Here is a 16,765-nt window from a genome sequence, read left to right as displayed (position 1 = left end):
ATTACCAACATAAAATTTACATTGCATCTATTTCATGTTCTGTCGTGATTTTTTTGTGTTTATTCATATCTTTCAGGACGACTTTCTGTTTCGTCCATTCTCTAAGGTTTGTCTCTGGTACCGTGAATAACAATAGTGTTATAGTAAGAAAATGTAATGGCCGTTACACACTAATAAATACAGTCAATACCCCACTCCTTACCTCAAAACATTATCTCCTCAGATCTATAGAATTCACGTTAGTCACCCTTGACTTCAAAAAGTTGTGTTTGAATTTTGGGCGAGGTACTTTGTAAAGGCTTGAAATTGTTGCCATGTTTCGCAACAAGTCTGCTTGAAAATGGCACAGACACTGCTCTCTGGTGGCTTCGCTTTGCCCTTTGCTTTCTTCTTACCTTGTAATTATCGGCAGCTGGCATAGTTTGTATGATATTGTCCTATCAAGCGTTGTCGTATCCTACGCGTCGCGCCAAAGAGGAGAGGTGCATGCTACACCTAAACAGGGCAGATATGACTTGTGTATTAGTGCATAAACATTTATGGACATTGATTATGTACACAGGGTTGGGTAGGGTTACTTTAACTGGATTACCTTAAATTCTTTTTGGATTACTCCAATACCAAATATGCTAATAAAAGACAAAAGAAACTAAATACGAATAAAATTACTAAATTTTGTGCAGGCTTGGGGAGTAACGGAATACATGGAGTGGCAAAAATGATGTTGGCAAGCTGATTGGATTTACTTTCATTTTGTTTCTGTCGCATTCTATGTTAGTTTTGCCGGAGATCAAAGCCAGGAGAGAAAGCTTACCACGTGTTGTGAGTCATAATTTTATTCATATTTAGTTTCTTTTGTCTTTTATTAGCATATTTGGTATTGGAGTAATCCAAAAGTAATTGAAAGTAATCCAGTTAAAGTAACCCTACCCAACCCTGGACTTGTGTATTAGTGCAAAAACATTTATGGACATTGATTATGTACCATGCAAAAAACGAAGGTGAATTCAATGGTAAGAACTTTGTGCAACTGAAAATACAAGCTACATGTTACCGTCATTTGACCCAATACCTATATTTACACACCTATTGTTGAGATCCACAGACATATTGGCGATTTACTCGAGATCTATAATCGTACATCTTGATAAGTGAACACACAAGATTAAAAATTGCATGTGTAAATCGCAGATATATTTGTGGATCTTCAAAATACATGAGTCCCATCGAATTCTTTCTTTTTAATGATGCTGGGAAAGTCCTTAAAAAGTACTTGAATTTGGCAATGAAAAAGGTGTATGAACTCTGAGTATAATACAGGGTGACGCTTATAACTCTTCCAGCTAACATATTTCAAATTTTTCCACCGTTGAAAGTGCAAAGCTGTCAAATTCCATTCAAAAGCCCCCATTACATTGTCCCTTGATTCAACTGGAACAAAACCAATACGAGGGGTGTGTATAAGCTGAAATCTGGGATAGGAGGACGGCTACATGAGCTGTGACACTTGAGTCTTTTATTATGCCCGAAGCATAGTCATTATCGAGCTAGCGTATGGGTGCCCAGACTATGGACAGAGTGCCTAGCTGCGCTCTGCAGCATATGTTGCTCCTTTAAATGTGTATTATACAATACGGTGCAAGTTTCCTTTGTATGAATATACATGAATTCTGACCAGTAAGTAAGAAAAATAGTGAAATGTCATTGTCACGCTGTCAGAACATTCCCCATTGCAGTGGTCACTTCATATTTGGTAAAGCGCTTTATAATCTACATTGTTAAACTAGACTTCTTTTTGGTAGCGACATGAGGATGGCCATTAGGAAAAGCTTTAATGTGTTTAAAAGGTGCTTTACCTCACATTAGTTACCCGTCTCCTGACATCACGATAGTTTACAAACATGAAAATGGCCAATCAAAATAAGAAATCAATGAATAAAACGAGTATTTAGACTTGAAGTTCAAATTCAAAGTCCAAACCCTGACTTGTACTCTTTTTCAAAGGTAAATGTTACCTTATGTTATATTTCTACATTTAAAGGCATATTAGTCACAATTTTTAGATCATAGTGAGAATGGTGCTGATGGCCCCCTCCCCTTTTTTTACTTACTGGTCCTACACTTCTCTGAATAATCACAATTTTCAAGGAAGATTTTTTTCCATCATCATATTGATAGTCGTAAACTGATGTACTTAACCATCCTCAAAGTGAGCTTAAATGAGAACAAAATTAATGGATTTTTACAATTTAAGGGACATAGTGTAATATTTGACCCCTAGATGGAGCTGTATTGTGTAGTGCAACTGAAAACGAGTGCTACAAAGCCCAAGAATACAAACTTCAGAGTCAACCAAACAAGACAATTTTTCTTTATTTTTTGCCCAGCCTTTCACAATGGTTTTTTGGGGGGTACCTTTAGCATAAAATGCTGGACAATTATGTCAGCTCCCTCTAGGTGAAACTTGAATTATGTAAAATAAATTTCTTGACAACTGAGTATTAAAAAAATGCATGTTTATATGAAGGGCAGCACGGCGGCGCAGTGGTTAGCGAGCACAGTTCTGAGGTCATGAGATCGAACCTCCCTGTGCTTGCGTGGGTTTCCTCCGGGCACTCCGGTTTCCTCTCACGTTCCAAAAAAATGCATGTCAGGTTAATTGGCTGGTCCAAATTCTCCCTAGGTGTGAATGAGTGAGTTGTCTGTCTCTTTGTGCCCTGCAACTGGCAGCCAACCAGTTTATGGGTGTCCCCTGCCCACTGCCCGGAGATAGCTGGGATGGGCTCCAACACCCCCATGACCCTACTGAGGATAAGCGGTGCAGATAATGGATGGATGTTTAGATAAGTCATGTGTTTTAGCTCATTATTGAAATCAATATATTTCAATAATGATTTCTTTTTTAAGGGGCATCCGCTGAGGTCATTGGTTGAAATTCAGCTACCAGCCTTCCTGTGCGAAGTTTGCATGTTAACCCGGGCACTCCGGGTTCCTCCCACATTACAAAAACATTCATGTGAGGTTAATTGGATGGTCCAAATTGTCTCTCGGTGTGAATGAGGGAGAGTTGTCGGTCTCTGTGCTCTTTGGGACTGGCACTGTCCCTTTATGAAAAACAGTGTAGACCCAAGAGGGAAGTATTGACACCTTGTCAACTGCGTCGCGCAAGATGCTGACGAGATTTCGTATCCAAATACAGTGAACAAAAACATTCCCGTTCTCGCTGGGTTCAGTGCCAAGATTGGAGGTTGACTCATCTACTTAGTTAAAACAACACAGGACATTATTTGGGATTTGTTTATTACTTCATGTGGACATGTTTGCAATACAGCATTCATTTCCAGAATAAAAAAGTCTTTCCAATTCCTTCTTGTTTTCAAGTTTCCCAGTCGGGACCCCATGGTTCACGGTTTATCACATTTCTAGGCTTAACGGTGTAAAGCAATCAGTTGTATGCGTTGGGTATGCTAGAGAAACACTACCCTCACATGGACCAAAGAAGAAACTACAATTAACACCGTCACATCGTTCTTGGCCTAAATCCTCTGTGACTAAAGTGTATACCTTTTATTCCTTGCAATAAACAATAGAAGTCTAGTACTGTGCTGTATTTTTCTTTCTCTTTGAGTGAAAACAGACCACATCCCTTCTAAGGGTCTGAATAAAGCCATCAACGCAGTCAATGTTGACCATGCTTGTGAGAAGCGCACAAGAAACGGGAATAGACATGACAAAACGGAGCAAAAATTGGAATTCAAGTGACGGGTGAGAGCCCACTCAGCTTAGCTGATGACGAGCCTTCACTGCTCGACAGACTTGAAACGGGAACGGCAAAATCATCAAAAACCGCTAAGCGATGGTGAAGTGACAGGCCTGGGAAGGAGGCTTCATTTCCCGATGATCTTGCTGACGAAAGAGTCCAGTTCGTCGTCGTCTTTGATGCCCACAAACTGATCGATGACATCGCCTCCTCTCATGGCGATCACTGTTGGAACGGCAGATACCTGTCCGGCAAAGCGGAGAAACTCTCATAAATTTATTCTGTTATTAATCTGCAAAGATTGCATTGGATCCAAGTTATTTTCCTTGTTTTTTAACCGTTATTGCAAACTGTTGTTATGACTATATTGCAGCCTAGGAAACTTAACAAAAAGAAGAGGTCCAGGGGAGGGCTTTTAGAAAGGGTGGAATTTCTCATCTGAGGTTTGAGCTAGGACTGCAATGATCGAGCAATGTTATCGACAACAATCATAATAGATATAGTCAACAATGAATTCCATTGTCGACTATTGTCACCAGACACGTTTTTTCCAACAGAGAGGCATCTCTACATGAATATTATCGACTGAGAGTTGCTCATGTGCAATAGTCTCAGTCTCGAGTGGTAACATAAACAAACAGAGAAGTATGTGTACTAAAGTTTGGTAGCATTTGTTCTGGGATTTGGCGAGAAGACTGCTTGCAAAGTCTGTAAAGCAGACCTCGTGTATAATTGTGCATCACTCAGCAAGATTCAAGCGACGTTCAAGCCAACACAGTTTTGATGAAATCCATTGTACATTTAATTTAACTATGAAAGTGAGGTTGAGCACTATGCCAAAATGTGCCCGACATACATATTCAAAATCAAATGTGTGCAGTGCGAAGACCAAGTTGTTAAAACTGTTAAATTTCAAAACTGTTACAGACTTTGCAGTTGAACACTAAATGTACTTCAAAAAATGTACACATTTGTATTGTTTACCGTTTTACTGCTGCTGAACCTGTTCTTGGTTTAGAGGAATAAAAAATGTCTACTATTTTGATTTTAATTGTATTTATTTGCCTGTTCTTAAAAATAGATAGAGGTTTATGATGTATTTATGTCTCTAGCGACTGTTCACTGCACCTTATTGATTTTAGATGGTGCAATTTTCTTTAATTTTGTACGAATCCGCAGTATGTTCAATATCAACATTTTCCACATAATGAAATTAAATTCAAGCAGACTTTAAGAAAGAATAAATAATCATTCGACTAATTGTTGATAGTCTGTGACAAGTAGACTATTCAAACAAGAGTTAGTTGCAACCCTAGTTTGGGCTCACCCTATTCTCCTTGCAAGTTCAAAATCCATTGATGTCTTCGCTAATTATTATGAATGTCTACTTAACTATAAACTCACCACATTCCGTCAAGAATTACTACAAGTGGGAAAAGTTGAGTATCCTGAGGTTTGATTGTGATTCAGGAGGTACGTTTCCAATATCTGAAGCTTTTTTTCTCCTTCAGTTTTATTTAAACACTTGTAGTTTTTAATAACTTTGCATTTTGTAATATAAAAAAACAGGAATTTAATTAATTTCCACAATAATTTATGCAAACTGCAAAGTCACAAAAAAGCACAAAACACAAATTGATAATTGGTAGCTAATGCAGTACGATTGGTTGTCGCTCTAACGCCTCTGTTGGGTTTATAATTTAGAGCGACTCCTATTTATCTCATTGTATTCTACAGCCATAATTGCAGAGGCTGAACTGCTTTAATGCATTCGACTAAGAAGCTGCGAGTTTACATAGGCCCACACAAAAGAACTTGACCACATTAGTGTGACGGGCGGAAACAGTACAGCGCTTCTTAGTTCCGCCATACTTATAAGCAGTTGTTTTTTTTTTGGGCAAACTAACGTAATTGTATAATTTTAATGCGAACAAAAAAGGTTCAAAATGTTCCCGCAGTGACTTAGGATCTCCCGCTCATCTCTGAAAAGCAGAACGCTTTACACAGACAACGGTGACCGGATGATGAAGGTGCTGTATCTGAGTCAGATTAGGAGGCTTCTAAAGCTGGAAACCAGCACTAGCCGTTTCATTAGTGGGAGCATACCCCTACTCCCCCCAAAAAAAAAGGCAGCCTGGAGAAGGATGGGCGCCGCAAGGCTGTACTTGCCAGAGACACACCACAAGAAGTGGTGTCCCTAAGACCCAGTAGGTTAAGGGATCCGTTCCCTGTGAATAAGTCAAATTAATGAATTGATTTTGAATCTTTCACATCAGAATCATTTCCCCACTCTCAAGAATTACCTTCAAAAACCGTACATTTAAACCATTTATCATTATGTCATACATGATCATGCATGGAAATACTTTGATAACTAAACTCAAAATACAGAGGATTTTAACTCAAAATATCTAGATATGGCATTATTTATCTACCAAGATGAAAATACTTGAAATTTGTTCCTCATAAAAAGTCAAACGTTACATGGCATCTGCTCATTCTGTTGTACAATTTTTGACTGACAAGACAGAAAGATGGACTAAAGATACCTTGAGATTACTACAATTATGCATAATAAATACTGATGAATTCTTTGAATGCATCTGCTTTTCCCACCAGTGAATCATAACAGAAGACAGGTCATGTTTGAATGGAAGTGAAAATCCAACACCTCAGCTCCTCTAAGTTTATTTGTACAGCTCTTTTGTTTATTCAGCAGAGGATAATGAATGCATGACTGAAAATATGTTTTATTTCTATATGTAGCTGAACCATTTGTCTTTGCCCTGTAGCTTAAAGCAGTGCTTTTCAACCCTTTTTGAACCAAGGTACACTTTTATTTATAAAAAAAGTTCACACCGTCTGAAAATGTTTGAAAATGAAATTATGTCATATATTTCACTGTACTACCTCATAAGCAGGTAATTAGTATATAAAAATAGAAAAATAATACTTAAAATAAAAAATAATTATGTGATTTATTTATGTTTTAATTTTTACAGTGCAATCTTAAACCGCTTTGTTGAAGAAAATTGAGTTATTAAATGTGTTGTTCCACCTCATGAGCAGATAATTAGTATATAAAAAGTATGTAAAAATCTACTGCCACCTACTGATATGGATGACTATAACAGTTCCTTGTCTGAAGAAAGCAAAAATACTGAATAATGGCATGATTTTTTTGAAAGATAAAATTGGGAGAATTCCAACAGCACACTAGACAAGGTCTCACGGCACACTAGTGTGCCCCAGCACACTGGTTGAAAAACACTGGCTTAAAGCACTAACACATTGCAACAGAGATACTAATCATGCGCAGCATTAGGCTAGAAGCGCATTTTTATAGACAGGTCTGTTTTTAATTGACAAAGTGTAAACTTTTAGTGTTTTGAATTTGAAATTCAACTTGTTCTGGGTCTGGTATTTTCCAGTTTGAAGGTGCTTTCGAGTGAAATGTTAACTGATTGCAAAATATCTGTTCGTTGCTCATAACTCTACCTTTTATCTGTAAAGGAAAAAAAAATCAATTTAGAAAATGTTCTTAACAGCGTGTACAGGAAGTACAAACATTCCTTAGGTAAGTCACGCGAGTTAGTTATCTTCACCATCTTAATTGACTACTTGTTAGCTTTAAAATACAGCCTAATAGCAGTTAACATCAAAGACAAATCTAGGGCTCTAAATCACATGTCAAAGTCAAGAACTGCAGGCCACATTTTTCATTTGGCCCTTGAGATGATTCTAAATCATTATTGTATCAGGAATTATTGTGTATTTGTTTTCACGACATGTTACTTTTCCTTGTACTTTATTATATTTCAGTGCATTATAGAAAATTGCAAATTGTTTTCCCCTTGAAGTGATTTCAGCCCACTTTTGCCGAAATATAGGCAACGGATGGTGTTTAAAGAATAAAGGCTTCTTTCAATTAATTATCTTGTAATGACTATTTTTAACAAGGTTTTTTTCCTCATGTTGAGGTTTTGAGTTTTTCCTTGCCCTCATGTAGGTTTTAGATCAGGGGATGGTGTAATAACAGTCTGTGGTTTGCAATAATATGTGCAGCCATTTGAGAATCTATGTGATTAATGGCTATACATATAAACATGACTTATCAAATAAATGTCTATTGAAAGAAAACATTAACGATAGGTTCAATAGACTATGTGTGTAAAGTTTTTCAACATTTCATCAGTCTGGCCCTCGGCTTGCAGCTCTAAATGAAGACCTCTCATGTTATTCTTGTTGGGTTGCCTAAGAAATGTTTTATCAAATTTATATTGTGTGTTTACCTCCAAAAAGCTGAATGCATGTTTAAACTAAATGATAACAAAGATTGTTGCACCAAAATAAACTACTTCTGAAGATCGAATTATGCACATTGTGTGGGGATGGATTTACTATCATCTGGAACTGTGTCCCCTGAGGACAATTGACCAGTTCTGCGTTCATTTCCAAAATGGTGAAAAATTGACAAATATGTCAATCTTACCCCATATTCAATCGCCAGATCTGTGTGATCATCAATGTCTACTTTTGCCATGGTGACACGGCCTTTTTGTTTTAAAACGGCTTTCTCCAACCTTGGCCCGAGAATTTTGCAAGGACCGCACCACCTGGAAGATAAAAATAATTGATAATTTACTAAAGAGATTGCATTATTTTGGACTACAACAAATGTGTGCTCAGACTGTCTGTACTCACTGTGCATGAAAGTCAATCAACACTGGCAGTTGACTGTTGATGACCCTCTCTGTGAAATCCTCATTGTCTTGAACATTGAAAGACACTTGGCGATGAGAAGTGTGAAGACAGGGAGGCAAAGTGTAGGAAGGGGATAGGAAGGAAACCCGGTTTGACGAAGGCTGTAGGGAGTTAGAAAAGAAAGCGGAGGAGACGGCGGTGGAGGACGCTGTGTGGCAGCGGATCTCTTTCCCGGAGAGCGTCCAGATCCGGCGGAATAGTAGCCTATAAGCCATCTAAAATGGTTAACACAAAACAGAAATGTTCAGATTCAGTCTCAGATATACTATATTGTCATTCTTGTACACGTGTATACAGAGCGAAATGTTGAAATATTAAGGAGAATATAATTTTTCCAAAAGCTCAAATGAAACACAGCAGATTATTGACTCACGCGCAATATAAGAAACCTGCTCAGTTTAAAGTAGTAGTAATATTAGGCCTGAAAAAACCCATCCGACCTGTGGGTATTAAAGCCCTGCACAGCCAGAGCCCGACAAAAGAACTTGATTTGGTGACAGAGCCTGAAGCAACCCCAAATGTTCATGTTTTAACCGTGAGGACTCGGGTGGAGGGAAATTTCTGCTTCACTGACTTTTTTTTTATAAACTACCCGCCCATCATTGTTCTTAGTTTCTTTTTCTTTGAGGAGGATCTGCATCATGGATTATCTCCCACTCCCGCACAGGCTTGTTGACGGGAGAGGGGGACAGAATTCATTGCATGGATCTTCCACAAAAATAATAAACAATGATTGGTGGATAATTAAAAAACAAGTCAGCCAGCTAAAAGATTGGCATTTTAGGCCCGACCCAAATTTGTGTTACAATTGTTGTTACAATCTTACCTCTAAATGAGTAAGAGCTTCACTTTTACTTCCCATTTATTTTTGGTATTGCTCTCCTGGTTAAAACTCTTCCAAATCCATCCAAATTTGTATACAACTTTTCAAAAATGATGTGCCTTAGTTCTAGTTAAGCTCTCTGCCATTTAAACACAAATTTGCTGCATTGTAAATTTTTGGACATGGTTGGTAAAACGTCCTTTGAGTCTTTTCTTTTCTCTGCTGTGCAGCTCCACAGAGAACTGCACTTCAGAAGTCGATTAGCACAGCATAAAATATTGTGGACTACCACCTCCCAGAACTTGAACTGTACTTGGCTTGCTCTGCGTTAAGAGAGCTGAGGAAAATGATAAAGGATACTTTCCATCCTGAAATCGTTCATTTGAATCATTGCCCTCAAAAAGATGATTTAGGACTATCAGGTTTAAAACCAATAAGATTCTACCCTAAGACAATAATTTAATTGAAAATGCTTTGACGGGAATGTGTAATCATGACAAAGGATAATTCAGTCCTTTTTAATTTTTTTTATTTTATTTGTAAATTTCACAATACTTATATCTATGATAATAGCCTTATTATCCTAAAGTTTAACAGATTACAAATGTTCTTGCATCATCAGGTTGACACTTTTTAAGTTGGTTGTGTATTTTACATGTTGCAATGACAACAAATCGTATTCCATTTTCGTGTGAGTTTCGGATTGAGGGATGTGCAGCTCGGTGAGACATTTTCTCTCCAAAACAGTCAATACAGGCGAGAACATCTAGACTGGCCAACAGCTTGCATCCACAAGCTGTATGGCTAATGACCTCTGACCCTCACCGTGCCCCCCACTTATGACAACAATCACATCCACTAATTTACAACTGGAGTGCTTGCATTATTATTATTATTATTATTAGTGAATAATGATGACCATCGGACACGATTGTACTTTATCATTGACATGTGCTGTTGTCAAGTTTATACGGTACCTTATCCACATTTTTGTTTATATTCGGTTATTGATTGGTTTGGGGTTTATTGAGATTTATTCTGATGATTTGGCAATTTGTTTTTAATTGTTGGACGAACGGACACTTCAATCGAAGTTTTATTGGTCTTTTAAATAATCGCAATACATATTTGGAATCTAAGGGCTATACAAATTAACGTGACTTGACCTTAAAACTAACAAAAATGTATCTAATCCAAGCAATGAATAGACGTATGACACAGATCCAACTGTATTCGAACAATCAAGAGTTTGCATGGCCACATAGTCGTTACTTGTTAGGCAGTGTGCGAGGTTTATGAGCCAGGTTCATCCCCGTGTTGCCCAACACGCAAACTAGAATAACAAATACGTCAAAATGCTTCAGTTTTGTTAAAAGAGGCAACGAATATAACTCACTGGCAAGTTCGCCATCATTGTGTTTATTGCGTTACAATCAAGAGCAGAAAGATTCTTTCCACCATTAAGAAACGTTACGTATGACTTTGCCCCCTTCGTCCTCCTAGCGCAAACACTACCCGGTTTCGTTTTGATGCGGAAAAATAATAAAGTTAAAACAAAAGTTTAATTGAATTCGACTGAAAGGTGTCAACTGTCACGTTCACGCGAATGCATTTTGTTAAAGTAATGTTTTAAAGATTTACCTTCTTGTTCCGATACCGTTGAGGTTGGTCTCAAGGACCAAAGTAGTACTTCCGGTGTGGATTGGCAGCGTTTTAACGTCTTTAGACCACACAGCTTTGGCGTTACTGCCTCTTAGTGGTCAGGACAAGAGTTGCAGACGTATAAACCTAACGCTACTCAACTTGTTCAGTCTTCATCAACAATCAAAGTTAAGACATGACATTAGCCAACCAGTTCAGGGTGTCCCTTGCCCACAGCCTAAAGTCAGCTGGGATGAGGAGCTACAGCACCCTACTGAAGATAAAGCGGTGCAGATAATGATGGATGGGTGCATTTACTAGTCTGGCCACTGTAAGAAATGTTTATCTAGCACAGGGGTCAGGAACCTTTTTGACCCAAAGAGCCATCAAAGCTTAAGATGTTTTAAAAATAAATCGAGAGAGCCACATCATATGTTTTCAGACAAAATTGAAAAAAACTGCCAAACACGCTCTCTAGACAAAAGCTAATTCTTCAGCACATTTTATTTCACTGTGTGTCATTTGATGATTTAATCAAATGAAATGATAATAATGCCAAATACTGTGTCCCAAATCAATGTAAATATGCCATTTACAATTCGTCTTCCACCTTCAGTTACGAGTGTTAAGGCAATTTTTATCCATGAAATTTCTCCTTAATAACGGTTTCAAAACAATGTGCGTGCAAAGTTCTTTTGTAAAAATGTCACAAATTACTGCAAACGATAAGCATATCGTCATATTCACTTTCGGTGTAGACTGCACTGAGCGAGAGAGAGAGAAGGAAGTGCCTTGCGCTGTGTGCAGGGATCTGCCCTCCTGTACTGCTCACCCAATCAAAGTCGTTTGCCAGCGTTTTTATTTATCAGTTTAAATGGTTTCCTATCAAACTTCTGCATTAAGTTGCTTCGGCTTCATATGGACCAATCGCTATGAAATCACTTGATTTGGAACGCCACAGAGAGATGTGCATCTAGCATGTGCCCCACAAGCTAAATTGGTTTTCCTTATCATTTGTGTGCACCATGGCTAATACAGGTTCTTCCTTTTAGTTAATATATTTTTCTGAAATTTTCAATTCTGTTATATTTGAAACCTGATTTTCATTTTTTTAATGCATTCAACTTAAAAATAGCACGAATAGCAAAGAAAATGATCACAGTGTCCTGGCTGAAACCACAACCTCCTGACATAAAACAATGGAGAGACAAATTAAAGCAAATGTACATTATGGAAAAAATCACTGCAAGACTTCAACTGAAACTTGACCAATTTGAGAAAAGATGGAAGCCTATCACACAAATTTTACTTGATGTCTAAACACCTCCCCCTATTTATTATGTGCGTTGTTTTTTTTTTTTTTTTTTTTGGGTGTATATTTTGATTATTTTATATATATGTATTTATATATATATATATATTTCTTTTTGTATGGATGTATTGTATGAACGTTTATTCTTCCTTTCTATTAATAGTATTTTTTTTCTTCTTTGTTGTTTCTTCTGTTATTTATGAGTGTGTCAAGTGTATATATTATGTGTTGATGTATGATGGAGGAATCAAACCTCTGTCAAAATTGCTGTGAGAAATAAAAAGTTAAAAAAAAAAAAAAATAGCACGAATAATTTTCTAGTGCAAGAGTAGAAGAACTTCAGCTCTTTTATCCTGTGCGCCAAATAAAAATGCTAATATATATAAAATAGTACAAATATCATATTTTTTGAAAAAAAAATAGGATCATTTCATTTCATTTCATAAATAAAATTGTGTATATTTTGTGGTACTCTTTTCCCCAGTTTCCCTCCATGTGTCTTCCCCCTCATAAAAAAATATAGTTTTTATGAATCACTAATGCTTACTGAGCTCAAAGCAAGGTTAATTTTCAAATGGCTGCAGTGCATACGTGATTCTGTACTTGCTTTTTTTCTGTCTTGTATTTATATTTTTTATTATGATATTTACAAAATATCATGCATTAATACTTCTGAGCGAGCCCTGTTGCATTTTCAAAGCATATTATAAAAAATAGGGCCTTAAAAAAGGTATATAGGATATTTTCGGTTCTTGGTTCTCGGATTCCTTAACCGCCAGGATCGTCGGGCACATTACTTTAAAAAAGTAATTAGTTATAGTTACTCACTACTTTTACCAAACAGTAACTGAGTTAGTAACTGAGTTACTCTCTAGTAAAAGTAACTACTTATCAGGGAAAGTAACTGTTCCAGTAAAAGAGAATTTTAAATTATCTGAGCAGCATTTGTTTCAGTTGTGTTGAAGAACATTGTAATATTTATTGCACCTCAACAGCAACAGATATATCCATATTTCTACTGTTAATTAAATTACTATTTCGGTATGTGTTGGAGTTTTGATTATTAACCACAAATGTAAGTATTTGCCTAAATTGAGTACAGGGTATTTAATTATTTTTGATTCATCGAACTGCACTACAGTAGGACAGTGATACTTATTACCTGCAATATCATTATTGGACTAAAACATTCCATTTATTTGGTCCCCTTGGGGAAATTAATTTTCACCGACTGTAGTAAGGCAGGGGGTTGTATGGGTACAGTGAGTGCTGTCACAGCAGAGCGTGCAGCAAATGACCTATTTAAAGCACCTGGTATTACCAGGCGGTCTCCCATTTAAGTACTAACCAGGCCCGACCCTGCTTAGCTTCCCGAGATGGGGTGTTTTTACAGTGGTACGGCTGTAAACGCTTCAGATTCTTGTGTACCGTTATCTTTAGAGTCTGAGTCTGTGTTTTTGTCCTTGAATACTGCATAAACTACACAAAGACCCGATCAAAACTTCGAAACATATCGGGCCTTAAATGCCAATCATCACGTTCCGACTGGGCTAAGCTTCTCTCTCGTAATATTTTTTAAAAACAAAATAAATATTAATAAAATATATGTTCATAAAAACAACCAGGGTGTTTCCTGCCCACTAATTTTGGCTGCACGATACTTTGGTCTGCAAAAAATATTGAAGTCCCAATTCAAATAACTCCTTCCTGTCTCTATTATTCATCATATTCTTTCTTTTTAAACTATTCTATATAATTACCTTGTATTATACACTACAATATATTTTTTACTCTATTGTTTTTATTCTTTTTAAATCTATTATATTATCATTATTGAGAGTTCGCGTGTCAAATGATTTCTTTTATGTATCATGTTTATGGTTTATACTGGCTGAATAAATAAATACAATACAATACAATACAATACAATACAATACAATACAATACAATACAATACAATACAATACAACACAATACAATACAATACAATACAATACAATACAATCTGTCATAGTTATTTTTTGTGTCCCTGCCTCTTCCCCTCTGAAAGTACCGTGCTGGATTTTCAAAGGTGGGGTGCGTTGCTTTAGGTTTTCATAAAGTGTTGGTCATAGAATATTTTCGCTATTTAGTATGTGTTAATAATGTCCAATTGAGTTCAAAGACACTTTATAATTTCTTTCCCAAATCACTTTACAATGTGCTTCACACTTTCCATTTTTACACACACTAACTAACCGATAGCAGCGTCATCAGGGACACTAGAGATTCTGTGTCTCGCCCAGGCGCCGGGAATCAAACCTGCAACCTCTTGATTCTAAGACGTACGCTTCACCTCCTGAGCTACTGCCGCCCATCTGGTCTTATCTCACCTTTAGAATTGCTGTCCTGGGACGCTCAACGACTTAGTTCGAAGGAATGGGGGAGGCTTGTTGGAGAGTGACTTTATGCTCTTCATTGCAGTTTTTTTTGTTAGTGTAGCATGAAAATGACAAAAGAAAGAAAAGGCCAGTTTCAAATATAGTACAAATGCCAACCCAAAACCCAAGAAAGATGAAAAAAAAATCGTTTATCTGACTGCGTTGAAGAAATGCTCGTATTGATTGAGCAGCAATCATGACTTTAAGCCAGGGGTTGGTGGCATAGTGTAACAAAGTTTCAAATTCAGGACAGCACTTCTAAGGACATACTGTTGCTGTGGTCCTCGACCCATCAACATGTTGGACTGGCTAAAGGTTCTCTCGACTCTTAAAAAAAATCCATCATTGATGGCAAATTGGTGATTAATGTAACCTCTGCAGGCATAGAATTTGTCACGTCTCAGCCGATGTCAAGGGGCGGGGCCAGCTGGGCGCCATGACAACCGTCCAGGACATGACAGAATTATAAAAGATGTAAATGTTTATACAGTCTTTTTTACTTAGATCTATCTAGTTCTGATTAATAATATTATCAATCAGAGTTCATAAATCACCTCTACTTCTCCAGAATCTTCATAAATAAAATATGAAATTTCTATTTGTTTCAGTCTCTGTCCTATATAATCAAGTTAATTGGTCGGGCTAGCGCCGGGTCGGGTTTAATACCCGCAGCCTCGGTTGGGTCGGGCTGGATTTTCTTAGGCCCGATCTTACCTCTGATTTCAGACTAGTGGTTGTTTTTAACCTACCAAAGTTGTTGTGACATTATTTTACCTACAGAGGACGCAGTCTAAAGTGAAGTTAGGGGTGGAGCAAGAGAGGGTGGGTGTTTATTAGACTGTAGCGGTTGGGGTCTGAACAGAGGTATGCTCTATGCACCGGCCGAGGTGGGATCGGTGTGTCCAGGACCAGAACACACGAGCCTCAGTCCGTTTCACATAGCCGTCCCGGACATGTTTACCCTCAAAACGCAGGCCAAACTGTTTGTGAGTGGGGCTCCTTTTTCAAGGTATCTCGCCCACCCTACAGCCCCCCCTCCTCCTCCCTGCCAAATAAACATTGCACCGGAAATTGCAGGGATATCTGGGATTTTTGAGGGTCCCGCTGGAAAGTCCGAGAGGTTTGAACAAGGGTGCTCTCTGTGACACTTTGGAGTTGAGGGAAGGGCAAATGCGTTGAGGGGAAGGGGCAGGCGTAGGTAGGGGAGGGGGTGTGACCTTGCTTCACTGAAAGGACTGCATCGGGAAGACACACACTTGCTCTTTTGCAGGTACGGGTGACCCAGTTTCCTCTGACCCCGTCGGGGAGTGTGCAAAGGTTGAAGTCTGCCGTTAAGGTCAAGGGTCAAGAAAAAATGATCAGAGCTGACAACCTCAAGCAATTGCTCCCTGTATTAATGGTTGCAATTCCACTTACTAAGCGATAATAAATCTTACAAACACAACACGGCACCTAGTTATTCATAGCAAGACAGAATATGTAGGATACCGCGGCAATATCAGCAATCTATGGTGAGGTTATCATCTGCTACCAGTGATCGAGATGGTCCAGATTACAGCTAAACTGGATGAGACAAGATAGGTCTTTAAAAAAAAACAATAAAAAATGTACATTATTTTTAATAATCCAACTTAAAATGTACAGGGAAAACTACAGTGTACAGTAAATACATTTGTTAGAACAGGAAAAGGAGGAGCCAGATGCGTAACATTTTCCCACAAGCTTTATTTTAGATTCAGATTCAGATTCAGATTCAGATCTACTTTATTGTCATTCTAGTACACGTGTATACAGAACGAAATGTCGATGCATCTGACCCCCACAGTTTCCTTGAATGTACAGATATAAATAAAGTTGTATTGTATTTTGGCTACGTATAGTATTTTACCATAGTGCCGATAGTGCAAGAAGAGTAGCTAACCAGATGTGCAAAATGGGCAGTCAGGTTAACAAGTCAGGTACACAGTAACATTAACACTGTAACAATAACGCTGTAATTACAATAGTGCAGTGAGCAATGTGCAAGGAGTGGCAAGCTATAAAAA

General features: G+C 37.7%; 1 protein-coding gene across 1 annotated transcript; it reads right to left on the bottom strand.

The window, feature by feature from the left end:
- Positions 1-3,283: 3,283 nt before the first annotated feature.
- On the bottom strand, positions 3,284-11,083 carry txn2 (thioredoxin 2). The gene is made up of 4 exons (XM_088355968.1): positions 10,989-11,083; positions 8,465-8,739; positions 8,253-8,376; positions 3,284-4,004 (listed from the first exon to the last, which is right to left on the bottom strand). The coding sequence occupies exons 2-4, from the start codon at positions 8,737-8,739 to the stop codon at positions 3,888-3,890; spliced, it is 516 nt and encodes a 171-aa protein (XP_088212094.1). The 5' UTR covers positions 10,989-11,083; the 3' UTR covers positions 3,284-3,887.
- Positions 11,084-16,765: the final 5,682 nt, after the last annotated feature.

This window comes from Urocampus carinirostris, chromosome 1, assembly GCF_059441175.1.
Source record: "Urocampus carinirostris isolate Australia breed hairy pipefish chromosome 1, RoL_Ucar_1.0, whole genome shotgun sequence".
Classification (NCBI taxonomy): Eukaryota; Metazoa; Chordata; class Actinopteri; order Syngnathiformes; family Syngnathidae; genus Urocampus; species Urocampus carinirostris.
Note: the sequence above shows the minus strand (reverse complement) of the source record. Positions and strands in the feature narration are given on the sequence as shown.